Genomic DNA, 16,617 nt, shown 5'->3' with positions numbered 1-16,617 from the left:
AACCTGTTCAGTCATTTTTGTCTAGAGCAGCAAACCATTTCTGTGGACATTTTCATGCTTTCTGTAAACAAGATAGACTAATTTTAACCGAAACTTATTCAGAAAATAGTTCCTGTAACAGGAATGTAACTGAGGCACGCTGGCTCCCTGGTCTGTGAAAACAGTGTGAAACCGTTTTCACCAAGTGAATGTTAACACGTGTGCACCCCATCCCGCGTGGCAGAGGGTGAACAGCATGGTGCCACTGGCAACCCCGCACCCAGCGCCCCGAGAACCCCGCACCCAGCGCCCCACAATCCCGCACCCAGCGCCCCGCAATCCCGCACCCAGCGCCCCGGGAACCCCGCACCCAGCTCCCCGCAATCCCGCACCCGGCGCCCCGGGAACCCCGCACCCAGCTCCCCGCAATCCCGCACCCAGCGCCCCGGGAACCCCGCACCCAGCTCCCCGCAATCCCGCACCCGGCGCCCGCGCTGGCCGCAGCCCCCCAGCCCCCTCGCCAGCCACCCGCTGCCCCGGCGGGGCCGCCCCCTCCATCCGTGCCCGTGCGGGGCCTGTGGCGGGGCCGGCCCGCACACGGGGCCCCGGGGAGGAGGGGGCCCCGGGCACCCCCAGAGCCCCCGCCCCACACGCTCCAAGCTCCCCCACAGCGGCCCAAGCCCCCTTGGAGCGCCAAACCACGTCGGGCAAAAGGAGGCGAGGGGAAAGCAAACTTCTGGGAAGTTTCCGTTTTTCGGATGTCACCGAGACAATAACCCCAAGGGAAATGTTGGCCGGTCTCTCCATCGGTACGAAAGCGCGCAGGGACCGACTGCCCGCGGCCCCGCACAGCAACGGGCAGAGGCGGGGAGCAGCCCATGCACGCTCCGCGCAGAGGGGCCGGGGCCAGCCCGCCGTGCGGGGCCGTGCGGGGCCGGGGGGGCCCGGGCCGAGCGGGAGCGGGAGCGGGGCGGGCACCGGCGGGGCAGCGGCGCGCCCCGGGGGAAGCCCGTCGAACAAGTGCCGGCCCCGGGGCTCTGCGGCGGCGGCTGGGCGGGCAGCCCGGTGCCGCGGCGGGCTGCGCCCCCGGGTCCGCACCCCCCTCGCCTCCCCCCGCCGGCAAACTGCCAGGGCGGGGAGGCGGGCGGGGGAAGAGGGGGGGAGCTGGGGCTGCCTGCAGCGGCCCCCGCCCCCGGCGGAGGCAGGACGGAGCACGGAGCGCGGGGGGCGGCCGCAGCCCCGGCCCCGTGAGGAGGCGTCAGGCGCGGGAGCTCCGCTCGCACCCGGTCCCGGCGCCGTATAAATGGGGGGCGGCGGCAGCGGCAGCAGCGCTTCGCCCAGACGGAGCCGGCCCGCAGCGGAGGGCGGCTCGGCGACACCGGCGGCGGCCCCGGCAGCAGCAGCAGCGGCGGCGGCGGCGGCCCCGGGCGCACCGGCACCGGCAGCGGCAGGATGGGCGGCGGCGGCCCGCGGCGGCCCGGCGCGCTGCCGCTGCTGGCGCTGGCGCTGCTGGCGGCGCAGGGCGGAGCGGCTCCGCTGCAGCCCGGCGGGTCCCCGGCGCTCACCAAGATCTACCCCCGCGGCAGCCACTGGGCTGTGGGTAAGTCTCCGGCCCGCCCGCCTCTGCCCGGAGGCCCGCCCGTCCCCTCCCCGCCCCGCCCGGCTCCGCGCCGGCCCGACGGGGCTCCGCCGCTCCCGCGCCCCCGGAGACAGCGGCCGGCCGGGAGGACAGACTTGCGGCAGCCGCGCCCCCGGTGCTGGGCACCTCACCGCTGCCGCTCGGGTCCTGTCCGGCCGCCGCCGTGCCACCCGGAGCCGGCGGCGCGGTGCGAGCGCGTCCCCGACGTGCGCTCCCCGGTAGCGGCCGGGCCGGGCGCGCTGCCCGGAGTCGGGTAACGCAGCTTTCCCCGCCGCCTTTGACGTGTTTATATCTGCTGCAGTGTTTCTTACCGCTGCCTCTCTTCAGAGATGCAGGAACCCAGACCCGAGCCCCAGGGCGGCCGGGCGGGACCCAGGAGCTCCCTGGCACCCCGAGGCACAGCCAGCGCCCTGGGGAGCGCTGGGGCCAGCCGGGGCCCTGGGACTCCCGGCCTCGAGGATCCTCCTCGGTGCTGGCTCTCTCCCTCCCCTCCCAGTAGTCTCCTTTGCAGCCTAAAGTCAGCTAGGATTTAATTTCGATGACAGTAAAACGTGGTATATCAAAACACGTCCAGTTTAGCACTGGAACATAGGCTTACGCGGGAGTTCTCACATCCTGTGTCAAGGCAGGGAATGTCTAAAACCCACAGTTTCTCCCTCCACTTATTCCAGCACTTACCACGTTCCTCTCCCTGGCTCCAGGCAAAATGCTTGGTTATCTCTGCCACGTTCTCAGCAACTTTTTCTCTGACAATGTAGCATAGGAGACAGAGGAAATTAATTGTGTGTGACACTGTGACAGAATCTCCAGTCCTGGTTGTGCTTCAACTTTGATATCATCTAACCCCTTCCCTCCTTACTATCAGTCAATAGCATCTTCCAGCTGATGTTTGAACCATCAAATCTATACCTGTTTTGGTTGATTTCATGTGGCTGTCATTGTTATTACAGGACACTTAATGGGGAAAAAGAGCACTGGAGATTTTCCTTATGTTTATGAAGAAGAAAACAAGACACCGTTTTCAGCATTACCTGAAAATATCAAGCAGCTGGAAGACTATCTGCAGTGGGAAGAAATCTCGAAATATTTGCTACGGCTGCTGGAAGGGAATGAAAATAAAAGCGCTCACTTTTTAAAAGGAGGGCTTCCCTGGTATACCAGGAACACCTGGGAGACAGATGACAATAGCAGTTGGAAAGATGTAAGTAAGACAAAGCCTGTAAAAACACTCCATATATTCAAATTTTGTTTTACAGTAATGTATCAGCATCCTCTAACTTGTGGATTGTCCAGAAAAGTAGCAGAGATGCGTCTTGTGCACTAGTCATTCAGTAAAGTAAGATTCTACTCGTAATTACAGATCGTCACTCACAGATTGTATTTTTTATGAGTTGATTTGCTACTGGGCAAGTTGGTTTGATACTCAGCAAGCATTAAGCTGATTTTAGTGTCTGGATTCCCTTCAAATTTGCTTGGTCTTTCCATTCTCTTTTCTAGCACTTCATGCTCAGATAACCGTATTAAGTTCGGTATTAAGCCAGCAAAAACAAGCTAGTGTGAAAACCAGGTGTGAGTATAGAGGGCAGGAAGAAGGCAGTGCATTTTGCATATAAAGCCACACCATAGTGACTGTCTCCCAGAGGTGCCGTTCTGGCTGTCATCATCTTGTCTGGCTTGTGAGGTACTGCCCATCGGCAGATAGAGCAGCAGGGCTGGAGAGTTTCTGCTGTCCCCAGCTTTGTCTTTGTCTCGTGCCCATCTTTTCCCCCAGATGACGGTGCTGGCCACTGCTATGGTCATTTGTGGTCTTGCAAAATATGCCTGATAAGCTATAATGTGTGCCTAGGACCCACCTCTTCTTCCCTCAAGTTGATGTACGTATTAGCACTATTTCACAAGATAACAAGACTCTGGAACAGATTCACCTCTATTCTTTTGGAAAATCCTATAAAATACACTTGGAAGAATATCGGACAGGTTTTACAGAGAGTAATCAGAGTCTAAATGACAATGTAAATTGCATAATTTACTAGAAAACTCCTTTATTTATAATATATCAGGTACAGTAATGGTGATATAGCTGCAGAATTCTTTTGGATGACATTGAAATAGAATGAAAAGATTAATAAACCCCTTTAAATACATTAATGGGAAGATTTTTTTCTTCTCGCATTCTACTGTAATATGATGTGATTAATATTCCTGGGCTTACTTCAGCTCAATCTCCCTCCTGAAATCCTGGTGCAGGGCAGTCAGTGAATACTTTGTTTTTGACTTGAATATGGGTAAAAATTTACCCATTAAATTAAACCATGATTTAGGTCTCCTACACCAATGATATGAATGCTGTTTCTGGGTTTCTTTCTGGCTATGGCTTCATGACAGTGATGCTTATAATAACTGTGATTAATACTATCTAAAAAGGAAACTATCTCATCTTCAGCTCTGCAATATGCAGCTTTGTAATCAAATTAGATGAACAAATTCCCTTTTGCTATGTAAAGAGGGAAATATTTTGATTTCTGAAAGTATCTGGTAATAAATCAGACTTTTGAAGGCTGAAAGTTGCCTCTGGTAAGTTGAATCATATCCATGTGTGTGTACTTCTACCCAAAATTTTTATCCACAGTTTTTGTGGCCAGACATTGAACATATATGTGTAATAATGAGATTATTGACTTAAATATCCAGATTTCTCCAATGATTAGTGAAAAAAATCACGTATTTCGTATGACTAAGATATATGACAACTTGCAGAACCACATTTTGCCATAGAACCTTTGATTTCCAGTTAATTTGTCTCCATCTTGAACTAAAACATAAACATGAAAGTAGTACATAACCTGTGGTTTCTTACTGTTGGCCTCAAATACCTGATTATATGCAGCTTAGATAAGATACGATATATTATTTTTCCTTTGGCTTCAGAAAGTAAAAACCCAGCACCTGAAATCTAAGCTATATATCTTTTTGAGATCTGCCTTCCAGATGAAGAGGATCTGAAGAGCGAACATGCTTTACTTTTTTGAAGGTTGTGATAGTTTCCTAAACATTTAAATAATCATAATAATTATTTTTTAATAAAGGGAGGCCTTGTTTATTTATAAAAGTGGAATTCCGGTACACATGTGAAATTCAGTCATACATGTACACTGTGATACAAGAGCATAAATGACCTTTGAGTTTTGATGCTGTAGCTATTTCTAGATGTGAGGGGTTCCATGTTGCATAAACTTTGGTTAGACAACACCTTTGTTTAAGGTGCTGCTGTGCCACAGCTAGCGAATGTGTCCCTGTGCAGTAGTGGTGAAGGTAGCTACCTGCCTCGGTGGAAGGGGGCCAGGCAAAATGACAGCGATGGTGCAGTGCATATGAGAGGTTTGTACTTGGCATTACATGCTTTTCCAGCCATACTGTGTTTCAGTTTGAAATGGAATCGAATTCTAGGAGGAACCGCTCACCATATTTACAGTGGGTTACTATTCGCTGTGAAATGGCCAGTTGGATTGAGGTATTGAAATGTGACCAGAAAAAGGTAAATCGTGAACCCTAGTGTCAGGTGATGGAATAGCTGTCCCAAGCCCATATCGCCATCGAGGGGGCTATAATTCTCATAGTCAGAGTATGCATTTGCAGAGGTGCTGGTGGCAAGGAGTCTCTCTCCCTGTGTGTGCGGAGACAGGCTGTGTTGCAGAGAAATATACGATGAGGACTTAGTTTCGTGGACTCTTTCAAATTTAGCTTATGTAATTTAAAATTTGAATTTTAAATTTAAGATCAGAAATCCCCAAAGCTAAAGGCTGCAGAAGTAAACACAGATACGTACTTCAGGTAACTCAATTTAGGGTCTTGCTCAAATTAATTCAATGCACCACTAATTCTCACATTTCTCAGGAATACAAAAATTCTTTTTAAAAGATTCACTCAGAGTAGTGAAAGTGCTGTAACACACAAATAGTCAAAAAAGCCAAAGAGATGAGCATAATAGTTCTGAGAATTAGGCTTAGGCTGGTACGTCTGAGTTATTTTCTTCTGTTTTCAGTTAATACCAGGCAAATGAAGATCATGCCTGCTCTTTATTCTATGAATAAATTACGGTTAAAGTAGTTAAAGATCAGGAGGGAAATCTCTCCTGCAAGTTGGCCAAAGTGTAAAAGTAAGTTGGAAAATAAGCTTTAAATTGTTTATGTGACTTGGCTTTTTAACACTTAATGAGGCACTATATAAATGAGGTGGCACACAGAATTATTTGGGAGAATGACTTTCCTCGTACTTTGGCAGTTGGTTATTATACTAACCAAGACAAATGAGGTCTGTTTTGGAAAGATTATTAGGAATGCGTTTGTTAGGTGAATACAAAGAGCAGATATATATTAGGCTTATTAACTTAGTGAATGATTTTTTCCAGGACTGGTCTACAAATATTTTTCTCTCTTTATTAGATGATGGACTATCTGCTTCAAGTTGTGAATATGAAAGAGAGCACTCCAAGCTGAAAGAAGGTCTCTAAATAATGAAGAAATGGAATACTTTCAGTAAGAGACTATATTTCACAAGCACTTGATTGTATCAGATAATCAACAAGGTCTCTTTTCTGTAAACAAGATTTCCTTTGTGTAAAATATCTAAATACACATATTCTTGTATGTTTCAGCAATGACTAAACTCTCTACTTCATTTTCAAGGTTGCATTTTTCTCACTTGAATGGCTTTGATATATATAATTGTCACGGAAGGGTCTTCCAATTAATTATATGACTTACCTATCTAATCAGTTCATCTCTTAGTTCGAAACTACATGACATTTCAACATTCGCAATAAATAGTACTAAGAAAAAGGCTGAGTTTATACTTTTATTTGAGTTAATAAAATGGAAATTGTCTGTGCCACAGCTAGTAACAAAGAAACAACAGAATGATTAATTTTCCACTGAAGCTCTTCTCCTTCTTTGACTGCTCCTTGGCCTGTCGTGGTTTTTTCAAGAGAGGGAAGCTGACGCTGCCTTCCCAAGGTCGTGACAGGCTGAGTACAGAGCATGTGCCGCTCTTCCACACGCAGGCACCAGGGAGATCTGCTGAAAGGTACTCTGCCTCCTTCTCTGACTTGGAGGCGATGCGGGAGCTCAGTGTGCTCCCACCACACGCTCTGAACCAGTACCCTTGTGTGTCCGCCTGAGGCTGAAGGGAGAACACTGCCTCCCAGGAGAACAAGCTGGTGACACCTTTTGTGGGGGCTACAGCACACTGTAGGCAAGCAATGCTCCTTGCTCACCTGTAGCTCCCCGGACTGGGCGGTCACACCATCAGCAGCCCAGGCAAGGAGATAGTGAGCTGCCACCTCTGCTGCCAGACCAGGCTGTGGGGATAGGAAGAAGCGTTCGCCCACGCACAGCTCAACACTGAACAGAAGAAGCAGGTCTGGAGAAAGAGGTGACACTGCTCAGCCCCGGTGAGGCCACCCCTGCAGTACTGTGCCCAGTTCTGAGCGTCCCAGTACGAGAGGGACATGGGCAAACTGGAGGGAGTCCAACAAACGGCCACAAAAGATAACTAAGGGGCTGGAGCGTCCGTCCTACGAGGAAAGACCGTGACTGTTCAGCCTGGAGAAGAGGAGGCTCAGGGGGTCTTACTAATGTGTATAAACACCCGATGGGAGGGTCTGAAGATGAGAGGCCAGGTTCCTCCCCGTTGCACCCAGTGACAGGACCGGAGCCAGCGGGCACCTCTGAACATCAGGAAACGCTTTTCCACCGTGAGGGCGGGCGACGTTGGCACCGCGGTGCCTCGGCTGCCCCAGCGGAGTCTCCGGGCCCGGCGATGCCCACGGTGCTGGGTGGCCGGTCCCAGGCGACGCTGCCCGCGCAGGGCGTCGGGCAGGGGGACCTTGCGCGGTGCCCCCCGCCCCGGGTCGCCCTACGGGACGGGCAGCCGGCGGGGCGGGGCGGGGCGGGGCGGGGCGGGGCGGGGCGGGGCGGGGCGGGGCGGGGCGGGGCGGGGCGGGGCGGGGCGGGGCGCCCGGGCCCGCGGCCCCGCCCCCGCCGCCCCCGCGCGCGCCGCCTCGCGTCCAGCAGGCGGCGCCCCCGGCCCGCGGACGGCGCGCGCCGCTCCCCGCGCCGCCGGTGCCGGTGCCGGTGCCGGTGCCGGTGCCGGTGCCGGTGCCGGTGCCGGTGCCGGTGCCGGTGCCGGTGCCGGTGCCGGTGCCGGTGCCGGTGCCGGTGCCGGTGCCGGTGCCGGTGCCGGTGCCGGTGCCGCCGCGCTCGCCCGTCGGGGCTCGGGTCCCGAGCAGCAGTAAGGTGAGGTGAGGACTAGTTCCCGCCCCGATGCGCGCTCCGTGCCCCTCGCGGTCGGCCCGGCGGGTCTCCCGGCAAAGCGGTGGAGCAGAGGGCGCTGCAGTGCCAGGTGGGCGTGGAGGCAGTTAGACTACCGGGGATCACCTGCGCGCTTCATCCTAGAGACTCGGAATTCCAGGGCAATTCTCATTTATCTCAGTGGACATCCCACCCTATGCCAGTCAAAGGCAGTACCCAGTGTATTTCACTGCTGTCCTGAATTTTTTCTAACTTAAAAATGCTTACCTTTTTCAATTCTTTCTCTTTTTGTCCCAGTTTGCCACCTTGCCCAAAGACAATGCGAAGTCTTGCCAGAAGTTAGGATTAGCACTTCAGGAAAATCCCCTTGCTCACGTGGTGTGCCAGTCTTTCTTCCCCTCCCTCCAAGGCGCTCTTCCCACCCGGAGGAAGGATCTGTGGAAAAGGCCATGTGAGACAGCTCATGTGCACTCTGGGTTCTGCCATCAAGTGGTTTGATTTCTGGCTCAGCGCAAGGCCAGACTGGGACAGCTATACCCAAGTGCTTTGCCAGGACACCCAGAAGGAAGCTGCTTAGAAATAGAATAGAAAGGAGGAATTCCTAGAAGAGCAGGAGAAGCAGGAGACAGCTCTTTATGGGGCACAGTGGAGGGGAGGCTCAGTTCCTCAGCAAGGTACAGGTTGCTCACATTGCACAAAGGGTGCAGCAGCTCACCGAGCACCACGTACCCTCAGGGATACTAGGCTGTCCGCAGAAAGCTTTGCTCACATATTTGAATCAACCTTCCCCTGCCCAATCTTGGCAGTGATGAAGGCACAGTGGAGGAAGGTGTTGAGCAAAATAAGAGGAGCATCACAAAAAGTTGCTTGAGAAGTTGTCTTTAGTCTTCATATGGCCAAAGTCATTGGTGGGACTACGTGTGTGTGTTATACACCCAAGAAATAGAAGAAGCCTGGCCCAGAAGCCAAAGCACCTATCCAAAGACTTGTGAGATCTTTGTGCAGACTCCAGGTGGGATGCTAAGCACAGGCATCTACTGCTGTTAGCAACTTTGGCTTCCAGCTATCTGGGGGGTCTCCTGCAAAGCCTATGCCAGGCTCACACTACCCAAAAGGGTCTCAAATGGCACCAGAGGCATGAGGCAACTCAGTCATGCCATCCCGGCCTCACCTTGGGTGAGTCATGTTTCTCCGTGCCTCAGTTTCTCTGCATGTAAAATGGGACTCCCCTATCCCACAGAGGCAGCATCAAATAAACTGGAAGAGTATTTTTCAGGATGTTATGGGGAAGGGATGGGGGAGCATGTTTATGACTGGTTCATCCTAAACTACGAAGCCATGAACAGCAGCAGGTTTGCCTGCCATACAAGCCATCCTGGTTTTGAGTTGCGCTGCAGCCAGCAGAGGCATTTGAGCAAGAACAAGCAGCTGGTGAGTCAGTCTTCCTGAGGAGGCCTTACTTAAAACTAGCATCTCCTCCTTGACATTCTGGATTTCCCCAGAGGCCTGTCTTTTACTCCCTGCACCTGCCTCTTCACAGAGATGGAGTCAAAGGAGGGATATCTGACCTACCTGCACTGGTCAGCAGCTGGAACACCATCCTCCTTGTTTACCCCAACACTCCCTTCTGTATCAGTGGCCAAAGCTTTGGTTCTTATCTCTTCTTGCCTCTATCCAAATGTCTGCTGCCTCCATTTAAACTCTCTCCTGAATGTCTTGCCTAGCTGACTTTGTGTCTCTACACAGAACCAAACATTTCAAAGCTGATTTCACAGTTCTCAGTGGGGCAGAAATGTCATATGACAGTGGGATGACTGTCAAATGTCAGCCAATTTTCACATCATGCATTGGCAGAACACAGAGATGCTCAGAGAGAGGAGACACAATATGCAGTCTACCAGAAAAACTGGTAATGTTGTCAGAGTGACCAGTGTCATGGTCTAACCAGCTTTTCGCCCTGCTCTCTTCTGTTTGTTTTATTCCACCATCTTCTCCTGTGACAGCATTTTGTAAACGGGTACTCTGTTGGTTGACAAACTACTGAAGGAAGCTGATAAAGTCCCAAGGATGTAGCCAGGACCTTTGAACAGATACTCGAGATTTTTCAGTAGTAACTGAGTGTTCTTACTTGAAATCCCTGTCAGATGTAGCAGAGGCAGATGGAAAGAAGATCCTTCATCTTTCCATCTTGCCTGCAGACACTGACACACCCTCAACATAATAGGGGAACAGTATTGCTTTCAACCCCAACAACTCATAACAGAAATTTAAACTGTGACTGAGCTCTGTGTGTTTTCATCTCACAGGGCCTGTGGCCTGTCATGGCTGTGGAGCAAACGCAATGGCTAGACCCCTGCTCCACAGGGGATGACAACTTCTCCTGACCCCATCCCGCAGGGACTGAGGGCCAGTCCTGGACAGAGGGCCAGCCTTGCTCCACTGGAAAGCAACTGAGCTGAACTCCAGGTCAAAACTCTCCTTGGCTTAAACAGGCCAGGTATCCTCACTGGTTTTCTTGAATACTGACAGGATTTTGAACAGGTCTGGGAAGGAAGAATGATTGGAATACACCGTCTGCTGAGAAATGGTGCCATTAGGACTGAGTTTCATGATGGCCATTTCCTCATAATTTTTAATTCAGAGATCTTCAAAGCTCTTTATAGTAATTGTCTTTTCTCCTGCATAGCTCATGTTACTGACCTGTATGCAACTTTACACTTCTGTATGTTAAGCCTGGGATTTCTGGGCTGGGCAAAGACAGACAGGCCTAATGGAAAGACTTCTCATGAAAAACAGCCTCTCTCTGCCTTTCGCATCTTAATGAGAAATCACCCAGGATTATCCTCATTTCCAGTGAAGACATTGCTACAGATGAAGCAGATGCAGAGATGGCAGTTTGATTTTACTTTTCCAGAACTTTGAAGCAATTGCAAAGTGGACAATTTAATGGTTTGCATAATATAAAGAAATATATATCCATTCATCATTTTCTCAGTTAAAAATAGGAAGCTCAGACTGGTCATGTGGGCTCTACCTGGGAATGAACTAGGCTTTCCAAACACAGCTAGGGTCCCAGTTCAGGCTATTCACCCAGTGAAATCCAACAGGGAAGGAAAGGGGAAAGAGCTCCTCAGCTTCTGACACTGGTTGTCCTCCCCAAGGCCTGTTTGATGATGGGAGAGTCCAGTTGGACCGGTAGCAGACACAACTTGCCTTGCGTCCCATTCCCAGCAAGGTTTGCCCCTCCTCACTAGTCATTTGCCCTGCGTTGAGAAGAGGTGCGGTACCCGCAGCAGCAGGGATCTGTGCCCATGGAAGGGCAGCAAGGATTCATCTCCGTGTAGCAATCCCTCCCAGAAGTCTCCTGTGCAGCCTTTGTGGACTGCCCCATATGCAGGACACTGAGTAAAGATCAAGTTGCTCTTGGGAAAACTCTGAGCACTATTTACAGCTTCACCTGCCAAAGCCTACACACTTCCATGAGTAGCTGTGACCGCTGGCAAACCCTGTCCTACAAGTCCACCTTTCCCAGAAGGTGGTATGCCATGGTTATCATAACAAAACTCACTGTCTGCAGTTGTCTCATTGCACAGGAGTAAATTTCTTAATATTCTCACTGACATTCTTCTGTTGGTATTATTCTTCCTTAGAACTTCAGATGTTGCAAAGAAGTTGAATACAGACACTAAAAATACTATCTTGCTGATACAGTTTAAGTAAAAGAATAAATAGATCGCTCGGAAAAGACCAGGCTAATAGCTTTAGCAAAGTTAGAGTAAAGAAGTGGTTAAGGATCTAGATGATTTAATCCAGTTTTAAGAAAAGGTTTTACAGTGAGCAATTAGATGCTGTTTAAGGAATTAATCACTAATGGGTCATTAACTCTGACTGCTATTGTACAGTTAACAAGCCGAGGCAGGATTATTAGACTCAGCACCCAATTAAGAAGGAGAAGATATTTACAACAAAATGAACAAATGAGCTTTTAAAATGGAATGGAACAATTTGGAAGAAAGTGTAGGAACACAGAAGACTAGACAGGATACAAGAAATATAGGAGTTTGCATATGCTTCTGTCCCTTTTTTTGTTTGAAAAATATTTACCTGTCTATGCCCACTTATGTTTAGCTGGTGAAAATACTTATTTTTAGCAGTAAACTCAGAGCTTTCCTTGAAGGACATGTCTGCACACGGTGTATCCATTACAGGGTTCTCATGTACAATGTATAACAAAAGACCTGCTTAATATGTCAATAAAAGAACAATCACCACAGCGTGACATGATCTTTCATTTTTTGCTCACAGGTGTTCGATCAGGTGCTTAATAAAAGTGAACAGAGGTTTTCAGATGCTGTTTCTGCCGTCCTGTCACTGTGTTTTTATCTACAGTTAGCCTTCGACTACAAGTAACCAAGCGTCGGTGCTGGTTACAGCGCTGATCAAAGTCAGGAGGGGTCTTTCCAGTGGCTTTACAGGATACAGAACTGGAGGTAGTAGTGTCAAAATGTGGAAGAACGCCGCTGAAATCTTGGAGATCTGCCTGTTCATCATGAGCATAGGTAAGAGATTTTGGGCAACAGTTAAATGTACTCACATGCAGGAGAGTTTCCAGCACCAGAGTCGCAGCTGGGCTGCAGCCAAGCAATGACAAGTGGGATTGTTCCTACCCCTGAGGAGGAAGAGTGTGCAGAGCCTGTGCAGTCATTTGTTAGGGTTGTGTCCGCTGCTGACACAGCCCAGGGTACGCAGGCACTTCCCAAACACACCGAGACATCCTTCCCTCGTAGCCACCAGAGGAGACGTGCCATCTTGCAAGCCCAGCATCCTTGGTGATTCAAAGCTCACCGGTGAAAGGGCCACTGGAATAAGACCTAAAAAGTGAAGCAGTATGGATTTTGTTCTCCCCTCCCCGCAGAATTTTACTCAGGTCTCCTTACTAGAAGTTAGCAAAACATTTCCTCGGTCTCAACAGTGAGAGCGCTTTCTTTTCCTGACAGCACAGCACTTTCTTTGCCAAGGAAGCAGAGAGCTGTGTGCTGGAGAGGCTGAGCACCGTCACAGACACACATACAGTGCCACTGACAGGTCCAGAGCCCCACGGGAGGGTTGTAGCAGGGCTACAAGACCCCTGAATTCACCAGGGCTCATGCACTGGGCCTCCCTGCACCCCCCCGGACCAGCACAGCTCAGGAAGGGAAGGCTGGGGGCCTGGGCACAGCGTGTGCTCTGGTTCAGAGAGGCAGGTTGGGTCTGCAGGGAGGCCAGAGAGAGAGGAAAAGGCGTTTCAAAATAGAGGGATTCCTATTACTATCTGTAAAAAAGCTCTCCAGACAATAGATGGGGGCTGCTGTGGAGAAGGCTGTTAAGGGATGTTTAGAAACTGCCGTCTAAGGTTAAAAAGCTCTCTGAAGTGAAGCTGAACAAAGCTGACATACTTGTTTCTGACAGGACTCTTAAAAGATACGCACAGATTGTGAAAATATAATTAGATGCCAGCCTTTGTCTGGCCACAACGAGTGGGAAATGGTGAAAGGAGAGGTCTCCCAGTCTGCATTGAATCATCCCCAGGATACAATGAGGGCGCTTGTGCGTCCTTCTCTCTTCCCTAATGAGAAACGTTAATTGCCACAACCTCCAGAGTGTGTAGAGCACCCCATGCCCAGTGGAGGAGAAGGGGTGTTTCATTACAGCTTCTCAGCCCCATTACAGGCAGTAACAGAGATAATGGAAAATAAGGACGCTGCAGTTTTAGTTTTGGGAGCTTGGTGATGGGCACCGGGTGGGCAGGGGAGCGAGCACGGCCCAGTGCTGTGCCAGTCTCTGGGGGGCTGCACCGGGCAGGATGCACCCCGCGGGCCCTGCTAACTGTGTCCAGAGCCCTGTCAGCTACTGCCCGTCTCCCCCCAAGGGCAGCTGGGCTCCTCGGGGGGCACGGGGCCCTGCAGCACCTCCTGGCCCCCTTCTCTGAGGAGGCAGCAAGAGCTGAGGGGCTGGCACTGACCCCAGGCTGCTGGGGCAGGGGTGGGCAAAGCCCATAGGAACCCGGGGCTGCCCCACGAGGGCAGCTGTGGGAGTGCTGTGCCCGGCCCACAGACCACCAGGACCCTGGCCCCTCCTCACCGAGCGGGGAGCTGCAGCCCCCAGCCCCCAGTGCTCGCAGCCAGTTTGGGCAGGGTCCTGCTGCTGGAGGGGGCGGGAGGAGGGCCCACGGCCAGGCCTGTCCCACCACTCTGCGTGTCACAGGCACTGGAGGGTCTGGCCTGAGCAGCCGCTTCAGGTGCAGAAACACGATGCACAGCCCTCAATGCAGGTTGTGCCATTTAATGGTACAAAAGCAGAAAACCCTCCCCAGGTAACACAGGCCTCAGTTCTCAGCCACCTCACACAGCTCTTCGCCCTACTGCAGCTTTTATTGCATCTAAAGCGTCCAGCCAAGGAGGGAGATCAAAAGAGAATTTTTTTTTTTTTTTCCTAAGCTATGATCAGGCCCCTAACTCTGCAAGGCATGTAGAAAAGGGCATTAAAAGGACCACAAAATACAAAGCAAGCCAAGGCTGGTGCAAGGGACAGCCCTCCCTTGCCTGGCTGTCCGGGGGAGCCAGAGCGTCCCTTGGGCGTCCTGGGATCAGCCCTCCCCGTGGGTTTCTCCCAGGAGCTGAAGGGGGAGGTCAGATTGTCTGCCAGGGTTTGCCGATGGACTGGATGTGCTCCTTGGCCTTCAGCCGCAAGGCGGCAATGCTGGTGTTGCGCGGGTCTGCCTCGTCCAAGGGGAACTTGTCCACAAAAGTGGCCCCGCACTGGTAAGGCGGCGGTGGCCCCATGGCCCCCAGGGGCTGCAGCGCATGGGTCACTGCTGGAGAGTTCAGGAAGGGTGGTGGCGTGTAGCTGCCGGGCAGGCTCTGCGGCGAGGCCACGAAGCCGGGCAGGGTCTGTAGGGCTGTGCCGCTGGGCACAGGCGGGCTGAGCCACGTCTCCAGGGGCAGGTTGCTGCTGAGAGGACCCATGGATGTTGCCTGTGGTGAGCGGTTGAAGGAGAGGATGGGCGAGTCCTGCAGCTTCATGGAGGTCACCTCCAGCTTTTCCTGCCGCCGCCATTTGGCCCGTCTGTTCTGAAACCACACCTGCAAGCACAGCCACGTTAGCCGGGCCACAGAACGGCACGGAAGGCAGAGGCTCTCCCCTGGGCGCAGTGGCACACGCGAAATGGAGCGAGTGAAACACAGCAGAGCTGCAGACAGTGCTCTGTGCTGAGCCGGGGCCGGAGTGGGCTCAGCCGCGCTTCCCCACGGGCTCGGCAGACCCGCAGACCCGCGCTCGGCGGAGAGCAGCACCGCGGAGGACGTAGCGCAGTGAGAGCCCCGCGGCGGAGGCGACCCGCTCTGCCTGCCCACCCCCCCGACCCCGGCTCGGCCACCCGCTAGCCACCCGCTAGCCACCGCCCCGGCGCTCGGCGGCTTCGGCTGCCCCGGGCCGCGACACGGCAGCCAAAGGGCAGCGGCGCTGACGAGGCAGCCGGAGGGGCCGGGCACCGTCCCGACGCCGCGGCTGCCGAAGGGAAAACAGCCCCGGGCTCCGCGGTGTCCGGCCGGGCCGGGCCGGGGCCGCCGCGTCGGGGCCCGTGGGGACGGCGCCGGCTGCAGCCGCGCCCGGCGCTCGGGCGGTGCTCCGAGGGGCCGCTCCGCCACGCACCGGCCGCGGTAGCGGTGCCGGTGCCGGGCTGGGGTCACCGCACGCCGGGGCCGTGCTCCTCCGGCCGCCGGGAGCGCGGGTCCACGCCGCGCCGGGAGTTGCCGGCGCCGGGAAGGCGGGGCTGCGGCGGGCCGGGCCGGGCCGGGCCGGGCGGGGCGCGGGGTCCCGGGGCGCGGGGTCCCGGGGCCGGGCGTTACCTGCACGCGGACCTCGGGGAGGTTGACCTTCATGGCGAGCTCCTCGCGGCTGTACACGTCCGGGTAGTGGGACTTCTCGAAGGCGCGCTCCAGCTCGTGGAGCTGGTACGTGGTGAAGGTGGTGCGGTTCCTCCGGTGCTTCTTCTTGGGCTGCTCCTCGTCCGACGGCTTCCCCGCGCCGCTGCTGCCGGCGGGCAGCTCGGGGCTGGCGCTGCCGGGGCAGTACGGCTCTGGGAGGGAGGGGGAAGACAGGCGGGTCACCGGGAGGGCGATCTCCCCGCGGGGCCCGCCCGAAGGCGCGGAGGAGAGGCGCCCGCCCGCCGCGCTCACCTTGGAAGCGCTCGGCGCGGCCCTGGGGCTCGGCCGGCGGCGGCTCTCCGGGCATCTTGGGGAGGCAGTGCCGGGGCCCCCGCCTGTCCGCCTCCTTGGCGCTGCCGGCGCTGCCGTCGGGCGGGAAGGGGCCCAGCAGCCCGTCCTCCTTGGTGAACCCCAGGATGGCCTCGATGCTGTGGAGCCTCGACGGGTTCCCCCCGGGGCTCCGCGCCGCTTGAGCGGACAGCGAGAAGGCGCCCTCGGCCATGGCGAGCAGGGCGCCGGGCGGGTGCATGGGGATGGGGCGGCTGGCCCGGGGCCCCGGCGCGGCGCTGCGGTCCCGCCCGGCCCCGAGGCGGCGCGGGCAGCTCTGGCACGGCACCGCCCGGCGGGCTGGCCTCCTTGGGCCGGGGGAGGAGTGCCGGGGGGGGGCGGTGGGCGAGAGGGAAGGCGAGGCCCCCGCGCCGCTCCGGCACCCCCCACGGGCCCCGCC

The 16,617-nt window shown here is 54.3% G+C and overlaps 2 protein-coding genes across 3 annotated transcripts; one reads left to right on the top strand and one right to left on the bottom strand.

Moving 5' to 3' along the window:
- Positions 1-1,027: 1,027 nt before the first annotated feature.
- LOC104369165 (gastrin releasing peptide) lies at positions 1,028-6,456 on the top strand. The gene is made up of 3 exons (XM_042804984.1): positions 1,028-1,579; positions 2,569-2,819; positions 6,061-6,456. The coding sequence occupies exons 1-3, from the start codon at positions 1,432-1,434 to the stop codon at positions 6,112-6,114; spliced, it is 453 nt and encodes a 150-aa protein (XP_042660918.1). The 5' UTR covers positions 1,028-1,431; the 3' UTR covers positions 6,115-6,456.
- A 5,550-nt stretch (positions 6,457-12,006) lies between these two features.
- RAX (retina and anterior neural fold homeobox) lies at positions 12,007-16,557 on the bottom strand. 2 transcript variants are annotated; one of them, XM_042804835.1, is made up of 3 exons: positions 16,143-16,557; positions 15,825-16,042; positions 12,007-15,047 (listed from the first exon to the last, which is right to left on the bottom strand). In XM_042804835.1, the coding sequence occupies exons 1-3, from the start codon at positions 16,417-16,419 to the stop codon at positions 14,595-14,597; spliced, it is 948 nt and encodes a 315-aa protein (XP_042660769.1). In that variant the 5' UTR covers positions 16,420-16,557; the 3' UTR covers positions 12,007-14,594. The 2 variants fall into 2 exon arrangements, with proteins under 2 accessions (XP_042660769.1, XP_042660767.1); XM_042804833.1 differs by having other exon boundaries at positions 12,227-15,047; positions 15,813-16,042.
- Positions 16,558-16,617: the final 60 nt, after the last annotated feature.

The sequence above is a fragment of the Tyto alba genome, unplaced genomic scaffold, assembly GCF_018691265.1.
Source record: "Tyto alba isolate M040663 unplaced genomic scaffold, T.alba_DEE_v4.0 Super-Scaffold_42, whole genome shotgun sequence".
NCBI lineage: Eukaryota > Metazoa > Chordata > Aves > Strigiformes > Tytonidae > Tyto > Tyto alba.
This window is presented reverse-complemented; position numbering and strand designations above follow the sequence as displayed.